The sequence below is a fragment of the Nicotiana tabacum genome, chromosome 7, assembly GCF_000715075.1.
Source record: "Nicotiana tabacum cultivar K326 chromosome 7, ASM71507v2, whole genome shotgun sequence".
Taxonomy (NCBI): Eukaryota; Viridiplantae; Streptophyta; class Magnoliopsida; order Solanales; family Solanaceae; genus Nicotiana; species Nicotiana tabacum.
In genome coordinates, this window is record NC_134086.1 from 91,738,838 (window position 1) to 91,757,963 (window position 19,126).

Consider the following 19,126-nt stretch of genomic DNA (forward strand, 5'->3'; position numbering starts at 1 on the left):
CAAAATAATGAATATCTTTCAATAACTTTACAAAAGCTGGTTATTTTTCAATTACCGGTTCGAAAACTGGTTCCCTCATGCCATTTTCACGGATATGATGGGTTAGAAGCCTTTCTTCCCAAACAGTAAGTACTCTAATTCACAAATTTTAATTTGTTATGCTCTAAACAAGAGAAATGTTTTCTTTTTTCCTATTCCCGACTAAGAGATTATTGGAAAACCATTTGAGCTAAACCAAGAAGTTTGTGTTTGATCTGGCCTTTGCGAAAATATTTCAGAGAAAATCAGTGTTATATTTTTTCAAAGCTTACCTCTGGATTTTTTCCAAAAACACTTTGTTCTGAAATTGGAAAAACAACGTATATTCTTAAAACACATACAATTTTAGTTTTTCGAAAAGTATCAAAAAATATTTCTAGTCCAGACAAGAGTGGTTATCAAAGTTTATGGTCTAACGGTTCTGGTAAAAATCTTCCATATGATAGATGTCAAAATTGATTCTCAAGCGTTGGTCCTTTCCCTTTTTCGCATTTCTGATTCTCCCTTTCTAATAGAATACATTGAAAAGAAAATCCAACTGAAAGTGGTCAACCATATAGATATCTACTCGTTCTAATTAATACTAATGCACTATGTTGTTATAAACTTTATTCTTTCCCCTAGACACAACAGCTTATTTGTTGTTCAGAGTCAAAATATAAATTCTAAGCATTTTTACTTTTAAATCATAGTCTAAAGCAGAAGGCGAGGGAATAATCTTTGACACTGGACTATAATCACAGGCAGAAAAGATAATTAACATATAAATGTCAACACCCGGGGGTAAGGAGAGTTGAAATTTAACAAAAGTTTAGGACTTCGGAATTCATAAATGTTTACATAAGGGAATTGTAAACCCAAGATGCAACTCAATAGTTTCTTCTCCCTGGTACAGTTCTTACTGTTACAAGGACAACAGAATAAGGAGCTGCTAACTGACTGCAGAGGCAAAGCAACTAGATAGTAAACTTGCTTACAGATTCCAAAATCAAGTTTACATTACTCTTCCTCTTCACAAGTCTAGTAAACCATCCCAATTGTGGAACATGTACGGGGAAATAATGTGGCGCACTTTGCGATTATCTTGCACTGAAAATTGGTTCAGCATCCATGCTTGGTTGAGTTCTTCTAGTGTACTTGAGTAGTAAACCTTCCAGAGAAAGTCCTGGTAACTTCAAATCCCTACACATCACAATAACAACAGCGGAAATGGAGCATATGACATCATTTCAAGCATCAAGTAAGATGAAATAAACAAGATTGAAATCATAGGCAATGAAATGTTAAAGCCAACCTGACAAATGGCTGCAGTTCATTCCATTCCCACTTTGGCTTCTCCTGGAATAGTTTCGAAAACCGTTCAGCAGGCACAGATGGGAGTGAAGAAACACTAAAAGCATAAATCCGAGTCTCGATCCCGAGCTTTTCTGTTAAGACTTCCCCTTCTAGCACATCAAAACTTGCATTCATCCCTTCAGGAACTTTCTTTCTCCACTCCTCCATAAATCTTTCAAGTTTCATTTTTTTCCCTCTTAAGATTACTCTGGCAAAATGCACACAAACTAGCCTCTCTTCCAACCTCCACGTACAGCCGCCTCTAGTGTCATCATCCACCTTACTTCCATAAACTTCCAAACAGTGCCTTACTATTTTCCGAGGGAATCCATCTGCTTCCAGCACACGCAAAACTTCATCTTCATTTAGAGCACTTAAAGGCCAGTCATTCAGCACTGCATCATGCAAAAGCATGTTCAGAATCTCATCCACAAAGTTCTCATCTAAAAGTCGCCAATATCCATCTATCTCTACTGCTGAAAGAGCTCGCAACCCTGTGCACAGTTCCTCGTCACTGGCTTGCACCTTTTCAACAAGGTCATCCCATGCATACAAGCCCCTGCTCTTGTGCGCAAATTCAGTATCCATTTGTGACACCTCATCAAAACCATAAGGGTTTTCTGAGAGAAGCGATTTGAGCTTGTCCAATCTAGGAGCAACCTCGACAAGTTCCAAACTGCCAGGTACTACTTTGATGACAGAAGCAACTGTCAAATTGTCATGATGCTTTTCACTTGAGTTTGGTGAAGCTCCATGTGTGATCGGTAGGTCAGGAGGAGGTATAAGAAATACAGAATTAGAAGTTCCAACAAATTTAATGGCATAAGTTTTTGACTGGCTACAGAGAACTGCATCTTCATCTGGCTGCCCTCTTAATGTTACCCTACAGAATAAGCATAAATTTAACTCAAAACTTTAGATAGCAAATTGAAGAACTTTACAGAATGGTACAACACACCTTTGATTGAGGATATCAGGTAGGAGTTTCTCATCAAGCTCAAGAAGCATTAAATCATCGTGAGGACCAAATAGATTGTGATAAGCAATAGAGATTGATGAATTGGGTTGAACATTTAGTATTGCCTCCGCTCCTCCTTCAGCATAAGTTTGTGATTTTTCTATTTCCATCTTCAGGTCCATGCTTTAATAGAAACCTTACAATACCCCCGACCCCCCAAAAAATGTAAAAATAAAAGAAGAAAAAAGGAGGAAATTTTTCAAAAGGAAGATTATCTACTCTAGTCCCTTGACTATAAAGTCCTCACAAAAATGGATCTCTTGAGCAACAATACAAAAGAACTCTGATAAAACAAGTAGGAGCACAAACAGTCCAGTGCAGAATAGTTATCAAGGTCGAAATGCCAGATGACAACAGACCTCAAATGACCGTTTTACTTCCTTGCTTCCACAACATGTTATCTACACTTTACCTGCTAGACAAAACATCTGTAACGTAAATTGAAGTACAAAAATAACTAAAAGCATACTGTTCCAATAAATATGAGAACAACAAGAAATTGATTCTTATTTGAATTTGATAACCTTCATTTTTGTCTAAGGTTGTAACATGTTTCTAGATTAAGGCAGTGGCCAAATATATCATCAATGATTATATACTCATACATTGTGCAGTTTTTATGAGCCCTGGATATAATGAATGAGGTCATATCACCAATGAATGACAACATCCTTCAATGATATTTAAGAGGTACATATTGGCATCTTTTGAAAGAATGTCTACGGAAGAATCAACTAAGAAAAATTAACTCCCATCTGTAGAAGACCCCCAAGAAAAAGAACATTTTGAAGGTTGAGCTTGTTCAGAAAGTGATCGAAATAAAGAATCAGTTCTATCGTCTATGTGATCACATAAAGATTAGAATAAAAGCTTGCAGACTTAATCAGCTGAACACCATAAAGATAGGAAACTGAGCTAACATGACACAATAGGGTCAACTGACTCCTGCTCTAAATGCTTATGCATGTTGCATCTAAAAGAAGAAAAAACAAGAGAGGATAATGAACTACAAGAACATGAAACATTCAAGTCAACTCAAAAAAAAAATCTTATAGTTTTAAGAAAAAAGTCTGGGAAACATAGATTTCCAGCCGAAACTTTGATGGATTCTCTGGAAAAGCCTCTAAAGTTTCCCAGGAGACGAGGCCTAAGCTTATCACATAAAATTGAAGGCAACGTATACTTTGACAAAGTCTTCTTATCCTTATAACACATTCTCCCTGAAACTTATACTTGGAGTTCTCTATTTCATGCTAAAGTATATAATTCCTTCTGTCACAATTTACTTGATACTTTCCATTCTAGGAAATCCCACAACTTCTTGTACGAAACTTTGAATTCTTTCAAAAATTCATTCTTTTCAACAATGATGTAACGATAACTTCAATATTTTATTTCACTACTCTTATTAATAAAGCACAAGTCAAACTAACTTCCTAAAACCGTGTGATAATCAGATTATGTCACATCAGAAAACCAGCAAAAGTTAACCATACTTTTAATCTCAGAAGGAAAAATATCATAAACTTGAGCTCATACTTAGAAATAACAAGATAGAGAAAAATGCAATAACTAAAAGTTTCTACTAAATAAAGCCTGAACTCTAACGAAGTATTGCCCAATACCAAATTTATACATCCAAATTCTTGTCAAAACCCATTTTCATTTCTCATAAAACAGAATCTCCAAAAACGTTTAAAGACTAGGCAAAAGATTTGTTCTTACAAACGATCAGAACAAGATCTCAAACAATAGCAGCACACACACACAGGCACAGCACAACCCCCAAAATAAATACCATATCACAAAGCAGCAAACCCAAGTTAAGATTTTCTGAAAATATCAGTAGATAAAATTACCCGTTTTTTCCTTTCGGGAGGCGTTAATTGTGAACTAATCTCCAATGGAGTTTGGGTAGGGTTGAAGAGATTAGAGAGAGAGAGAGAGAAAAAAGTGAGGAGCTGTGGATTTGGAGGGAAATTTGGAGAGAGGAAAGAGAATTTTTTATTTTCTTTTTGCGAAAAATAGAGTTAATGGGTTGGGAGGCCCATTATTCTGGGCTGGGCTCTGTGTAAGAAAATGAAGAAAGAAAAGAAAGAATGAAGAATTAACTCAAATAGCTGCTCAATTAATTTCTTAAATTAAAAATAGCCGACAGATGTATAATATATGTAAAAGTCATACATAATATATGTATAATAAATCAATAGCAGCTAAAAAAAAGTAAATAGTGAATCTGACTTGCTATTTCTGTAACAATCTCGGCCAAGATAGGAAGTTTGTATTTGGACTTCACTATAGCCCAGGCATGTGGATCAATAATTGCCATTTTAGGGCCTCACATTCTCTAACGCAAAGGGTGTTGAAGTTCCAAAAGGCTTATGACCTTGTAGTAACTAAGGAATTTCGTAAAAATTGTACGGGGCGTCCTATTTGGTCGCTCCCATTTAATTTATATCTATTTTTTAAATTTTTTTTTAACTTGTACCCACTTTTTAAACAACTTCAGTTCCCTTTCTCCTCCTCCTTCTCCTCCTTCGTTTTCTTCTTCTTCTTCTTCTTCTTCTTCTTCTTCTTCTTCTTCTTCTTCTTCTTCTTCTGTTGGTGCTATTATGAAACTTCAGTTCATGGGGATGATGTTGCCATAAGTATGTTTATCAGATTATTTAAACATAAATTATAAATAACTTTCTAAAGTAAGTACGTACATGTATGTAAATATAAGTTCATTTCCTTTAATTCACACTCTATTATTCTCTTTGGATTCAGCTTTGTACATTATCAATGCATTTTAACCTGTTGTGCTAAATCAGTATTTAGTTTTTAAAGTTACTAATTCTACTTATGATAAATTTATTATCTGTACAAAAAATCAATTACATGATAGCATAAAACATGTTGAAGTTCAGTAAATATAGAACAAAGCTTCAGCTAAAACATGCTGAAGTTCAGCAAATAGAGAACAAAACTTCAGCTACTACAATGCTTAAGTTCAGCAATTACAAACAAAAACTTCAGCAAATAGAGAACAAAACTTCAACTACTATGCTTAAGTTCAGCAATTACAAACAAAAACTTCAGCAAATAGAGAACAAAACTCCAGCTACTATGTTTAAGTTCAGCAATTACAAATAAAAACTTCAGCAAATAGAGAACAAAACTTCAGCTACTATGCTTAAGTTCAGCAATTACAAACAAAAACTTTAGCATACTTGGTTCAACAATTTTTGTTACTTCAGGTCCGTTTACTAGAACGCTGAAGTTTTGAGTGATTGCATTTGCTACTTCAGGCCCGTATGCTGAAGTTACGTGAAAAAGTGGGTACACTTGCAATTTTTTTTTGCAAAGCGGGCACAAGTTAAAACGTGACCCAAAAAGCGAGTATAGATGCAAATGCCCCAGGAATTTCTATTGCAGTTTTAATCCTTGAATTTGGACCAGAATTTCTATTGCAGTTTTAATCACTTTCTATTGCAGTTTTAATCCTTGAATTGTTTTCCTTGAGCCGAAGGTCTATAAAAAAACAACCCTATTCCTAAGGTATACGTACACACTATTCTCCACATACCCCACTTGTGAGATTATACTGAATGTGTTGTTATTGTTTTAATCCTTGAATTATTAGACGAGTTAAGAAGGCACACATTTTCTTAACGGAGAAAAGAAGAAGATAATGGCTGAACAACTTATTTCGTGTTTCACAGATAAAAAGTCATAATCTAAATTGTAATATTACGAGTGCAAATTTCAGTAACCAAAGGCTATATATTGTTGCCTGTGAATCATCGTACTGTTAACTATATGAAAAGAAAAAAAAGAATTCGTTCCATACTTGGAGCTATTCGTCAAATTCTTGAATATCATACATGTTTAGGGTTTGGCATACTTGCAAATCCTTACATTCATCAACTCATATGTTTTAATTTTTGTGCTTAATTTTATAAATACTTATTAGCAATTCCTATCTCCAAGATGTACGTTTCCAAGACCAAATGGATTGAAGTCTTATACCTTAAGAACACTATATAGCCAAAGCAGAAGATTTGAGCATTAATTTCTAATTGATTCGATTAGTCATACTCATAACTCATAAAGATGTGCTAACGACTAAGGAAATTTAATTTAAATCAGTTTCATTACTTAAGGACTTAGACCAAAAAAGTACGGTATCAATTGATGTTTCTTTGATCTGAAAATTGATTGGGCTTTAGAGGAATGGGATGGGAGGTAGGTAGTAGTCAATTAATTTAAAAAAGATATGATATCGGACTGGACAAGTACATTCATATTGCGATTACATTTGAGCTGATTGAAAAAAATGGATTGTAATATAGTTTCTTTAAAGGAATTTTTACCTCATATAGAAAGGTTATCAACTTATTTATTTTAAATAAATATCATTTAAAAAAATTATATTCTATAGATACCTTTTAATGTTTATAGCAAAATATCTAATTTTGGTTACCTCCTACCCCTAAGACAATAAATACGCTATTCAGTTACACTATTTTCTTTCTCTCTCTACTTTGATACATGTCATTCTCTTCTCTATTCCCTGAAAACACGACGCTCAATCTCAACAAAGATCGTGCCACCAAAAGCCCAAGCAATACCAAGAATACCAACACCGCCACAAATATCGCCGCCATCTTTAGTATCCGATTGATGCTTGTACCCAATTACAGTCATTAACTGCCTTTGTGGCATGTGTAATTTTCATTCTCTATCGTCGTCGACAGAAGAAAAGTGACGTTGGTTCATCTTTGATCTCCAGCAGCATCCTTTCCTATCCCTCCTCAATAACGAACCCTGAAAAGGCTTCACACTATTTCGGAATTCACGTATTTGACTACAATGAACTACAAGAAGCCACAAGCAATTTCAACGGAGTTTGGGGCTTTTGGTGGCACTATCTCCAGTAGGGTTCGTTCTTGAACAAAGATGACGGAGTTTGGGGTTGGGCAACTTGATTTTTTGTTAATATATTTCAATATATTTTCAACGTATCACGCTGTATTTTCATGTATTTCATTATATTCATTATCTTTTTTTTTTTTCATTGTAATTCAATGTATCTCACTGTATTCTATGTATTTCATTGTATTCATTGTCTTTTTTTCAATTGCATTTCAATGTATCCCGTTGTATTATATGTATTTCCTTGTATTCACTATCTCGCTATATGTCATGAATGTATTTATATATATTTTTTAATTAATATAATTTATGTATTCAGAGGTTTTATATAATTTATCGGAAGAATGCTATGTTTTTAGGGTATTTTTCGGTTGAGAATCTTTTTTATAACTGGAAATACAAATTTTGCGTGTTATAATTGAGTTTGTTGAGTTATATTAGGAGTCTATTATGTTAATTGATTCACTTTCCGTTTAAAAACAGTGTAATTCCTGTTTCACGCTGTAAATACAGTCGAATACAATAAGGTGTCCAGTTGTAATCCCATATTTCATGCCATGAATACAATCGAATACACTCGAATACAACAACTGATTAGCCGCCTATTTTGCTACTGTATTCATGAATACAATAGCTTAAATACATCTAATACATCTTATAACAACAGAAAACATATTTACAATTCATAATATAGCAAATGGTATCTATAGATAGCTAATTACCACTAAAAGATAGTGCTTTATGAAAATTTCTCTTCTTTAAATGGATAGATTTATTGCTGATATTCTCAAGCATAGTGGTGTCCCCAGTCACATTAATTTATGAATATGAATATGAATAACAAAATTAAACGATATATCCTTTCAGATGAAAATGAACCCTGCGACTTTATTTAGACAATAGCAATTTCTTTTCCTCTCTTTTATAGCTGTATTTGATTGCTTCGTTTTTTAAAATCATTTGGCTTCTCATGCCTTAAAATAAGTCGCTTCACAAAATATCTTTATTGCATATATATAGAGTTTAGTGTCTCATGTTCTCTTGTTGCGGCTTAGCCCCTAAATTAAGCTTCTTTATATAGTTGCTACAAGTGCGAAGACTTGGATGGTGAAACACTACAAGAAATTCGGCAAAAACCGATTACGATCGTGTAGACAATAAATTTGTATCGAGAAAATAAAATCAAAATCGAAAATATTGCAGCAATCGTAGTGTTTTATTTTAAATATTTGAGTGTTACAATGTCCATGAATCCTCTGATTCTTCTTTCCAATAGTAAATAAATTCAAGGGCCCTTGAGCTTGATTTTGAATCTATATTCGTTGCCACAGATGATGATCTTGGATTCAACTAGCATGAACTTTGATTTGAACTCGTACTCCTTGAATCTTGATTTGTTTTTCGTTCTTGAATCTTGATTTGTTCTTCGTTCTTGAGCTTGAACTTGAACTTGGTTGCTTGAAGCTTGAAGCTTGAAGCTTGAAACTTGTAGAGAAATTTCTGGCGTTTGATCCACGAGCTCTCTCTTGCTTCTTGTTATAACTTCTGGTCCCTTTTCTAAGTTATGAAGACCCCTATTATAGTTGTGGAAGGGAAGAGTTATGATAAGAACAAACTCTTTCCGATCAATCAAATTGAAACTATTATAGTTGTGGAAGGGAAGAGTTATGATAAGAACAAACTCTTTCCGATCAATCAAATTGAAGTGTGACATGGCCACATTTGATTCGCCAGAATATATCACTTGCATACGTGGCGCGACTTCATTGGCCTTTTGATTTGGCTTGGCATGCCTTGTCATTTTGACACGTGGTACAATCCCATTGGCTCTTCTGTTTGTCTTGACGTGCTACGTCAATTGACACGTGACACCAAACTGGGCTTCTAGGAAGATGGCCTATTGGGCCTAATAAAGTGGGCTCATCATTTGTAGTCCGACTAAATGGACTAGCCCAATGGATTAAGACTTATTTATTTAATCCATGTATATCAGATTTATATAACTAATTCAATTATATTAGCCCATAATATTTATTTAGACCAATATATCTTGAATTTAAAATATAGTTCGAATTATTTTATGAATTTAATTTTAATAAAACTAGTCTACGGGTACGCGCGTTACGCGTGTGCCCTATATTGATGAGAATTATTTCTTTATAAAATATATAAATAACATTCAAAACATGATTTTAGTCACAAAAAATAATATTAAATAAAGTTTGAGTTCTTAAAAATGATAAATACCGATCATGAAATTGACACACATATAAAGAATTTTATTCATGACCTTTTCTAATAATATTGATTTAAATAACAAATTAACTTAATGTATACAAAAAAAGTTATTAGTAATTTGAAATTAGAATATCTTATGAATATTGTTTTTGTCTTAATAACCACGTATATTATGATTTGTTATGTAGAAATCAATAAAAATGGACAATTAAGTTAATATTTTTATCACAATATTATAATTGACTTCAAAATTATAATTATTAGGAAAAATAATTAAATGTTAATGTTATCCTATTTGAAATTTATTTTTAAGCGTAAAAAGGTTTATTAATATTTCGCTCCGAGGCTTTGTGCTTTTATAATAATTGATATATATATTTTTATTGATTAAAGATGTCACGACCCGAATTCCCCACCGTCGGGACCGTGATGGCGCCTAACATTGCACCCGCCAGGCAAGCCAACGTTACTAATTATTTTACCTTTTTCTTTTATCTTTTAACAATTTACAAGTTAATATAAGAAAAAAACAGTGGAGAAATATATGCGGAAGAACAAAGCTTAACAGGTTAACTTAATACAAATGTGAAACCATAATAAAACTCCACCCAGAACTGGTGTCACAATCTCACGGACGGTCTACTAATACTACAAATAAAGGTCTAAACAAGGAAATGTACATCTCTTCGAAAGTAGATAAACATAAAAGAAATATGATAGAAGGGGACGCCAAGGCCTGCGGACGCCTACAGGACTACCTCGGGTCTCCACTTGACTGAAGGCAGCAACCTCGAACTACGGTCCATAGGGTCCAGTATCGAGATCTGCACAAAAAGTACAGAGTGTAGTATCAGTACAACCAACCCCATGTACTTGTAAGTGCCGAGCCTAACCTCGACAAAGTAGTGACGATACTAGGACACGACAAACATCATAAACCTGTGCAGTTAAGCAGTATAATAACAGAGTAATAAGTAATAAAAACTAAGCAGAAATGTACGGGAAGGGGCAACATGCTATGGGGGTTCCAACATAAAGAATTACAGCAGTAAAGGAATTTAAACAGTTAAAACACTTGAACCGATAACAGCAAATGAACTCAGCAAACAGAAAATACACGACATCACTCTTCGTGCTTTTACTCTCAATCCTCACCATGCAATAAATAATAAAAATATGCATGGCATCACCCTTCGTGTTTTATCACTCTTCCTCACCATATGAATAGTATATATGTGCACGACATCACCCTTCGTGCTTTATCTCTCTTTCTCACCATATGTGTCAATATAAATGTAAATGTGCACGACATCACCCTTCGTGCTTTATCACTCTTCCTCACCATATGCATAAGTATGAATGTGCACGGCATCACCCTTCATACTTTATCACTCTTTCCTCACCCAAACAGCAGAAATAATAACATCCCCACAAGGGAATCAACAATAGAAACAAATATATCCCGGTAAGGGAATCAGCTATAACCAATCTCGTTCCAACAGTTAACTTCACAAAATAGATCTCAAATTGAACCAATACTCAACAATGGTCAATTACCAAGAAATTATCATAAGTCTTGTTCAACATGGATAATCATCAATTTAAGCATGGATAGTACATAATAAGAGTCACAACAGTCACGGTATAAGACTCATGGGCATGCTCGACACTAACGTATAGATACTCGTCACCACACATATACGTCGTACACAAAACTAACACCTATTCCCTCAAGCTAACGTTAGGCCAAACACGTACATCGAATTCCACGGCCAAACTCAAGCCTCAAATACTGCTTTCCATTTAGATTTCGCCTCCAATTCACTTGTATCTAGCCATAATTAACTTAACAACATCAACAAATGCTAAAGAATTCAACTCCAATGCTTAATTATAGGTTTTCTATCATTTTCCCCAAAAGGTCACAAATTGACTCCGGGCCCGCTTGGTCAAAACTCGAGGTTCGGATCAAAACTCATTCACCCACGAGCTCGAATATGCAATTAGTTTTGGAATCCGACCCCAAATCGAGGTCTAAATCCCCAAATTTGTAAAATTTCCAGTTCCCCAAAAATCCCTAATTTATACCCCTGACCGTAGAACGAGATTTTTGGTTGAAAGTTGATTGTGAGCGCGTGATTTTTGTTTTACGCGACAATCACTCCAAAAGAAATAAAAATAATAGCAAATGGTCTTGCTGTACAATTTTTTGGATTTTTACGTGGCATTTTGTTAGTTATTTGTGATTTCGTCCATTTTTATTTTTTGAAAAAAAAAATACAAAAATGTGTGTCGTGTGTAGTTGAACCGTAATTGGTTTTAAAAAGGAAAATCGTAAAAAATATGCGTCTTTTATTTTTTGTTTGTCATTAAATGATTTTATTTTTATTAAATGTCAATGCGAGTGATAATTGTTGCTTTGAGTATTAATTAATATTGGTATGATTTTATTTTTTTAGGAATTTTATTTTTTAAGTTGTAAGAAGGGAAACATTGGATTTGGGCCATAATTTCAAATGAAATCAGGCCCAAAACTAATACAAACGACCCAGTCCAAACAGGCCCTCTGCAAGACGCCCAAACGACGTCGTACAGGCACCATCTCTTTGAGCCGTTGATAGATTCAAAGGAACGGCCCAGATCTGGCCAATCCTTTACTTAAATGATGCCGTATGAGGCCGTCTAATCCCAGCCGTTAATCCAATCCTCATCCTACGGCCTCAGGACACGCCCATAAACCCGACCCATTCCACCCGGACCAACCCGACCCCAGTACTAAACCAAACGGCACTGTTTGGATTAATCTTTAGATCCAGGCCATTGATCTCGAGTGATCTAACGGCCCAGACCCAACTATCTACCCCGTATATAAACCCTTCCCCCTTCACCCCGCGCCTAAACCAAACCCCCCTGCCTTAGGTCGTCCCCTTCACAGAACCCCAGAACCCTAGAGCCGCCCCCTTTTCCCTTCACCAAAATCCCGGCGGCATGAACGCCGGTGACCTCCACCTTAACACCATAGATTCACCTCACCACCCTGAACCCAAATCCACCAACCACTTAGCTCAAATCCCCTCCCACCTTCTCGAATCTTCATTTGAAGGTTCGAGTCGGAACTTGACTTACACCGATTGACCCCAGCTTCACACCAGACAGTCCCCGGACCTCCCTCGTGACCAAACCATGCTTGGTTTGGTCCGAATCTGACCAAGGAAACCCAAAACCCGAATCTACCATCTAGGAACCCTAGAAACCCCAAGCCTGGTCTGTGTCCGTTTGAGCCAAAGTGATTAGGGTCTAATGGACCTTAATCGAAGTGTTCTCAGTTGAGAACACTTCGATTAAAGTCCGTTCAGCCCCAAGAATGTTTTCTTCAAATACGAGTTTTGGTTTTCTGATTTTTCCAAGGATTTTAAGGTAAGTCTGTTTCTATTTTCTTTATTCGGTTCATGTATTTTTTAAAGGTCTGTTTGTATGGTCAAATGTCTTGTTTTAATTTGTGTTTGGAATTTTACCAACTGTTTCTGCCCACCTTGCCCGGACCTCTGCATTGGTCAAATCTTTCCTCTATTCACTGATAGTGTGTATATGTGTATGTGCTGTGCAATCAATTGAACTTTAAATTTGTTTGATTAATCGATTCCTCAATACAATTGTTTGTTTAGTCAGTACAATTCGAATCATGTGTTTAATACTGTTAAATGCTCTGATCATGGCTTTCGATTGTACATGTTATGATTAGTATAGTCGAGTCGACATATGTCGTCAATTAATTTCAGTTGTTCGAATGGTAACAATTTGATCTATTGCCTGCTGGAACTTTGTTTGAATTAAAGGAAGAATCAAGTATGGCTACTTATAGTTGCTGTATTTGAATCTGAAAATGAAAAGATTGGATTGTTAGCTGCAATCTGAATTGGAGGGCATGTGCATTGGTGCACAACATGTGCATAAAAGCCCTTTTAGATTAAAATAGTTTGACAGCATATGTTGTCAGATTATATTCTTGCTGCCCCTGTCTGCTTTTTAGTTTAATAAATATTAAAGGGTACTGTCAGGAATCTCATGGGAGGTTTTCATATTTTAAACATTGAGTGGAAAAACAACAAGAAAGTGAGGGATCTCTGATGATTTAATAGGCTGTGAATAGCATGAGGTTAGGCTATAAAAGGAAAAAGAACTTCCATTAGTAAGGGGGGATTTTTGAGAACTCAGACAGATTTCGAGATTGGAAATTGGGAGGGGAATTTTGGAAAAGAAGAGAGATATAGGAGAGGGATATCATAGAGAGGCATATACAGACACATAAACAAGAGAGGAAAAATATACAAAAAAAATCAGAATCTGTTTCTTCACATTGCTGTTTGGGATTTCATTTGTTCTTCAACTTGCTCAAATCAATTCTGATTCCTCCCAGCTTAAACTGAGTTTACTGGTTGTGGGTTGCATTGGTTTATTTCCGGGAGTTGGTCTGTCTGGAGTTTTGTTTCTATTACACTGCCTACTGCTGTCATTTTTCCACTTTTCCATCGGCTATAGTTACATCCTGCACTGGGATTTGTTCTGTTATTATCTGCTGTTACTGCTGCTGTTTGGTGTATGCTACTATTGCTCTACTGACTTCCTTGCTTCTTCAATTGTAAGCATTTCCCAGGTACACACTCGAATCTCATACTGATGTAACACTAAAGGCATGAAATGAAAGATGCAAAAGAGCCTGGTCATTTGCTGCATTTACAACTCTTAAATGTGTTTAGGCTTGTGTAATTTTCAGTTTATAGCTCATTTAAAATATACATTTGTGCAATATGTACTTAATAGAAGTTAGTCTATTTAACACTATGTGGTTATAGTTGTTAAGTTGTCTGTATGACGAGGAGTGCGTGTGTGTTTAGTATATTGGCAGTTAAATCTCAGCTTCTATTCTTGTTCCCTAACATGTAAGGCAGGATGCTTTTAATTCGACAAAAAGACTCATCATAATTCTGAATCGTTTAAACTAACTCTATCAAATCGGGTTGCGTTAGGCAGTTTATAGGATCACGTCTGAATCCCATTGGTAGTAGTTTACAGTAGTCGATACTGTTAATCTGTTTAAAAGGTCAGTTCGAATAAAAATGGAACAGACGCCTAGGGTAAATTTTTAGCATGATATTTGTCTTGTATGCGATTTCTTTTATCAAGCTGAAAACATGTCCAATAAATCACAAAAAAATTTCCACCTTGTAGGGAATTAATCCAATAACTAATAAGAGGCCAAACTGGCCAAACAAGCAATTTAATTAAGCACGTATTCTCTTTTTTCTTTTTTAGAGACAAATATAATAGAAATGTAGTCGCTTTAGGATATCCCTTTTAAAAAAACAACGAGGCGAGCCTCGCCAAATAAAAATGCAAACCGCGGGGCCCTCAACAATTGATCATAATAAATACTTAGAATTTGGGATAGACTGTTTCGTGAATTTCACTGTCTTCCCCAAAGATAATAACGCGTTAGACTCTTTAGGCGTACCTTTAATAATTTAACTTTCTTAAACACGGGTGCACATTGATGTGACCCAAATCCAAATCTCAACGGAGTCAAAATGTTGTTGACGATCACGGGTGCATTGATTGTGACGTGGTTCGAGATGCATTTTCACGACGTTGCAATTCTATAAAAAAAAAAATAAATGATAATTATAAAAGCGGTTTAAACTTAATAAAAGCACGTAATTCATAACATGTATTTAAATCAGATATTTATCCATTATAACAATTTAAGCGACAGTGCTAGAACCATGGGATTCGAGGGTGCCTAACACCTTCCCTCGGGTCAACAGAATTCCTTACTTAGAATTTCTGGTTCGCAGACTTCATTTGGAAAAGTCAAAATTTCCTCGATTTGGGATTCAAGATAAACCGGTGACTTGGGACACCAAAAGCCAAACCTTTCCCAAGTGGCGACTCTGAATTAAACAAATAATCCCATTTCGAATATTGTCACTTAAATTGGAAAAACTCCCCTCGCGCATTTAAACCCTTCGGGACGGGGCGCGCAAAAAGGAGGTGTGACAGCTCTGGCGACTCTGCTGGGGAATTTACCCAGAACCACTAGTTCAGGGTTCAAGAATTCGAGCTTAGAATAATTGTTATATTTGGCTTTATTATCTGATCTTTATTACATGTTTTGCATAACGTGCTAAATGTTGTCTTTTACCGCTTTGATATTATCTGAACTGTATATAAACTGTGCCGAAACCCTTCTCTTCTTACCTCCGGGGAGAAGCTCGCTGGTCGAGACTCCCTATTCTGTTAGTGTCAACACCTGAAATAAGAAAGAGGTCGGACAAGTTACAAAGCCGGACGATCTCGCGGGTCCCCGGTACGTAGCCCCCTCCTCGACTCGAGTTGTCCGCTCGGGTACACAGTCTAGAACAAATACCCAGGTTATAAACCTAGTATGACGAAACTTCATGCCGGATCCCTAGTAGGAACGCTTATTCGCATCATGTTGCATTTGACTTAGGGGACTCAACACAGGGGTTGGGTCTGTCTAGGACAGGCAACCTGAAATGAAAAGACCATCCTGCTGCATCCTATTTGTTTTGCGCATTTATTTGCTTCGGTTCCGCATGCTGACCGGTTTCTAAAAAAGGGGAAAAATAGCAGCGTAGGGAGATAATTACTTATTTTGGAAAAATAAAACCAATGTCCAAGTAGTGTCAAAACCTCGCCGGAATTTTTCTAAAAAAAAAGAATAAAAACAAAATTTGTCTTCTAGTTTGATTTATTAAAAAAAACATATAAAAATTTTCTTTTTATCACTTTCAAAATCAAAAAAGGGTATTTATTTAAAAGTAAAAAAAAAATAGAAAATTCATAATTCAAAAAAAAAATGTTGTTTCTTTCGTAGTACCTCCTTTATAAATTCAGACTAATAGTCCAAATATTTCCTTAAAAAATAAATATTTTCTTTAGTCTTTATCTCTTTTCAAAAGAAAATAATAAAAAAAATATACTCTTGCTTTCTGGGTTTAATTGATTTTCTCTATTCACGATGTACCGAACTACGCCGGTTTGATTCTCACCGGATGTGAGATACATAGGCAACCCCCATCGGGTTCAACCCCACCTTTTACTAAAAAAAAGGAGCAAAAAAAAAACGAACAAATAGTAATAATAATAATAAAAAAAAATGTCAAAATTTTAATTCTGTCACGAATAAATCAGGTGATGCTGCTTTGTCATAAATAGCCGAATGTTCCCGAAAGGGACGCCGGAAGGCTGACTTTGCATAAATAGCCACCTTCGGGTCATTTTTTAGGATTTTCATCCAATTGACCCACACAGCCTCAAAATCTTCATCCCCGAAGTGCTGAAAGGCCGTGTTCGAAAACTTGATCCTCCTTGTAAAATATTTTGAGTCAAGTTATTTTTGTTAAGAACACCTTAATAAATGTGCAGGATGAGCACAATGCAAATTGAACATTTTTCAATAATGACCAAAATCCCTGTCAAGTTACGGCTATGGTGGAATGATCTAGGTGCTGAAGGACAAGATGAGGTCAAGAAATATCTGAAAGGTCTCGTGGGTTTGTTGGAAATCCAGCCTCGGGGAGATATCATAAGAGCTTTGATTACCTACTGGGACCCGGCGCACAATGTTTTCCATTTCTCTGATTTTGAACTTACCCCGACTTTGGAAGAAATGACTGGGTACATCGGAAATGCTGAACTTCCGTTAAGGCAAAAATACTTGGTCGCCCCAAGAGCTGTCACGGTACATCGGTTCCTAGATTCACTGAAGATACCAAGAACGGTCCACAACCCGGATCTGGCTGTCGGTGTTTGTACTCCATGCTTTATATATGATAGGTACGGTCATGAAGAGGGATTCAATAATCCAATCAACAAACTGTGCAGCAAAGGTATTCGTCAGAAGTGGGACAAACACAGACGGGTAGCCTTCATGATGATGTTCCTGGGCCTTCTGGTATTTCCAAGGAAAGACGGAAACATTGATTTGAAGATATCCGGGGTCGTCAACACCTTACTCACGCAAAGTGACAGTACTCTCGCGCCTATGGTAGTATCTGACATCTTTCGAGCTCTTACAGCTTGTAAAGCTGGGGGAAATTTCTTCGAAGGTTGTAACTTGCTCCTACAAATGTGGATGACCGAGCACCTCTGCCATCGTTCCGAGATTTTGAGCCATGGTTCCCTGGAAAAGACTTGCATAGAAGAATTTTACACGAAAACCAAAGAGATCAGTTTTCCCAAAGGAGTCATGGCATGGACCTCGTTCTTTCAAGCTCTTACTGCCAGCCAAATACAATGGACACTGGGATGGTTGCCTGTTGATGAGGTCATATATATGCCAGCAACTAGAACTCATTTCTTACTGATGGGGCTTAAGAGCATTCAACCTTACGCGCCCTGCCGAGTTTTGAGACAGCTCAGAAGATGCCAGACAGTACCGCATGAGGAAGATCTTAGCGCCCAAACAGTTGAGATAAGTCCTAACGGACAGTTTCTAGAAGCGAAAATTCGCCAAATCTGGGGTGAGTGTCAATATTTGAAATCAGATACTTGCATGCGGGATCGAGCCAAAGGTGAGGCGGCACCAGGTTACCTTCCATGGTATAGAAGGGAACTTGAGCATGAAAGGCCGGCTAAGAGACCCCACATCCTGAATTTCGCCGAATCGTTGCGAAAGCAGTGGGATTGGTTAGCAAAAGAAAGAGGCTATTGCGCCGAAATCAGCAGGTTGAAGCAACAAGTGGAAAGCCTGAAATATGAGCACAACGTGCAAGTTGCTACCGATCTGGGAGAGCGGAACAGGTTAATTCAGGAAAACAAAATGCTCAGAGCCCAGATCAAACAGATAAGGATGGATGCGGATAAACAGCCAAGGCGTCGATCAGACGAGAAGTTGATAAAAAGGCTAAAAAGCGAAGTCAGGGAATGGCAAGAGGGTTTAGAGAAATCTAAAAACGTCATAGCAGAGCTCAGGGCACAGTGGGATACAAGAGCAGATAAGCATCGCCGATACTTGAATCAATTGAAAGGCGACCACGAGAAAACTGTTGCTAAAATAAAGGGAGAGATGGCTACACTTGAGATCAAAGTAGCTAATCAGGCCAAGGATTTCCAAATTGAGAGCAGATACTGGTACGACTTGTTGGCCCAGATGAAGTCAGAAGTACGACAACTGAAGCATCAGCATATACAGGATGCTCAGGTATTCAAGATGTGTAGCGATCAGATAAAACGCCTACTCATAGAGAAGAAGCAAACCAGAGATAGGATCAAGGCCATTGCCCATGCCATCACCAGACGATGTCTACGATGTGAGAACATGACCAGCGTTACCGTCCTCTCGGCAGTGATGGGTTATGTCAAGCAGACTATGCATGAGCTGGAGCAACTTGAGAGGGATCTCACACCTAGGACCGCGGCGAGGCCGAACGATGCCCCGCGGACACCAATTTTCAAAACCATAATGCACTCATAAGTCAAGTCTGTATCTTAGCATCTTCTGCCTGTTTTTCCCATCAGGGTGATTTTTAGTCTATTTTGAGTCTAGGTTTATTTTCA

General features: G+C 36.6%; 1 protein-coding gene across 2 annotated transcripts; it reads right to left on the bottom strand.

The window, feature by feature from the left end:
• Positions 1-781: 781 nt before the first annotated feature.
• LOC107766416 (uncharacterized) lies at positions 782-4,384 on the bottom strand. 2 transcript variants are annotated; one of them, XM_016585194.2, is made up of 4 exons: positions 4,252-4,384; positions 2,333-2,804; positions 1,334-2,257; positions 782-1,221 (listed from the first exon to the last, which is right to left on the bottom strand). In XM_016585194.2, the coding sequence occupies exons 2-4, from the start codon at positions 2,512-2,514 to the stop codon at positions 1,119-1,121; spliced, it is 1,209 nt and encodes a 402-aa protein (XP_016440680.2). In that variant the 5' UTR covers positions 2,515-2,804; positions 4,252-4,384; the 3' UTR covers positions 782-1,118. The 2 variants fall into 2 exon arrangements, with proteins under 2 accessions (XP_016440680.2, XP_016440681.2); XM_016585195.2 differs by having other exon boundaries at positions 2,333-2,807; positions 4,252-4,373.
• Between the last annotated feature and the right edge of the window lie 14,742 nt (positions 4,385-19,126).

What these genes read in the sequence shown, in the direction of transcription:
- LOC107766416 (XM_016585194.2), bottom strand. Translation starts at nt 2,514, where the DNA reads ATGGACCTGAAGATGGAAATAGAAAAATCACAAACTTATGCTGAAGGA. An exon ending in CCTGATATCCTCAATCAAAG is followed by an intron (nt 2,258 to 2,332) that starts GTGTGTTGTACC and finishes CTTATTCTGTAG; the next exon opens with GGTAACATTAAGAGGGCAGC. An exon ending in GAACTGCAGCCATTTGTCAG is followed by an intron (nt 1,222 to 1,333) that starts GTTGGCTTTAAC and finishes TGTGATGTGTAG; the next exon opens with GGATTTGAAGTTACCAGGAC.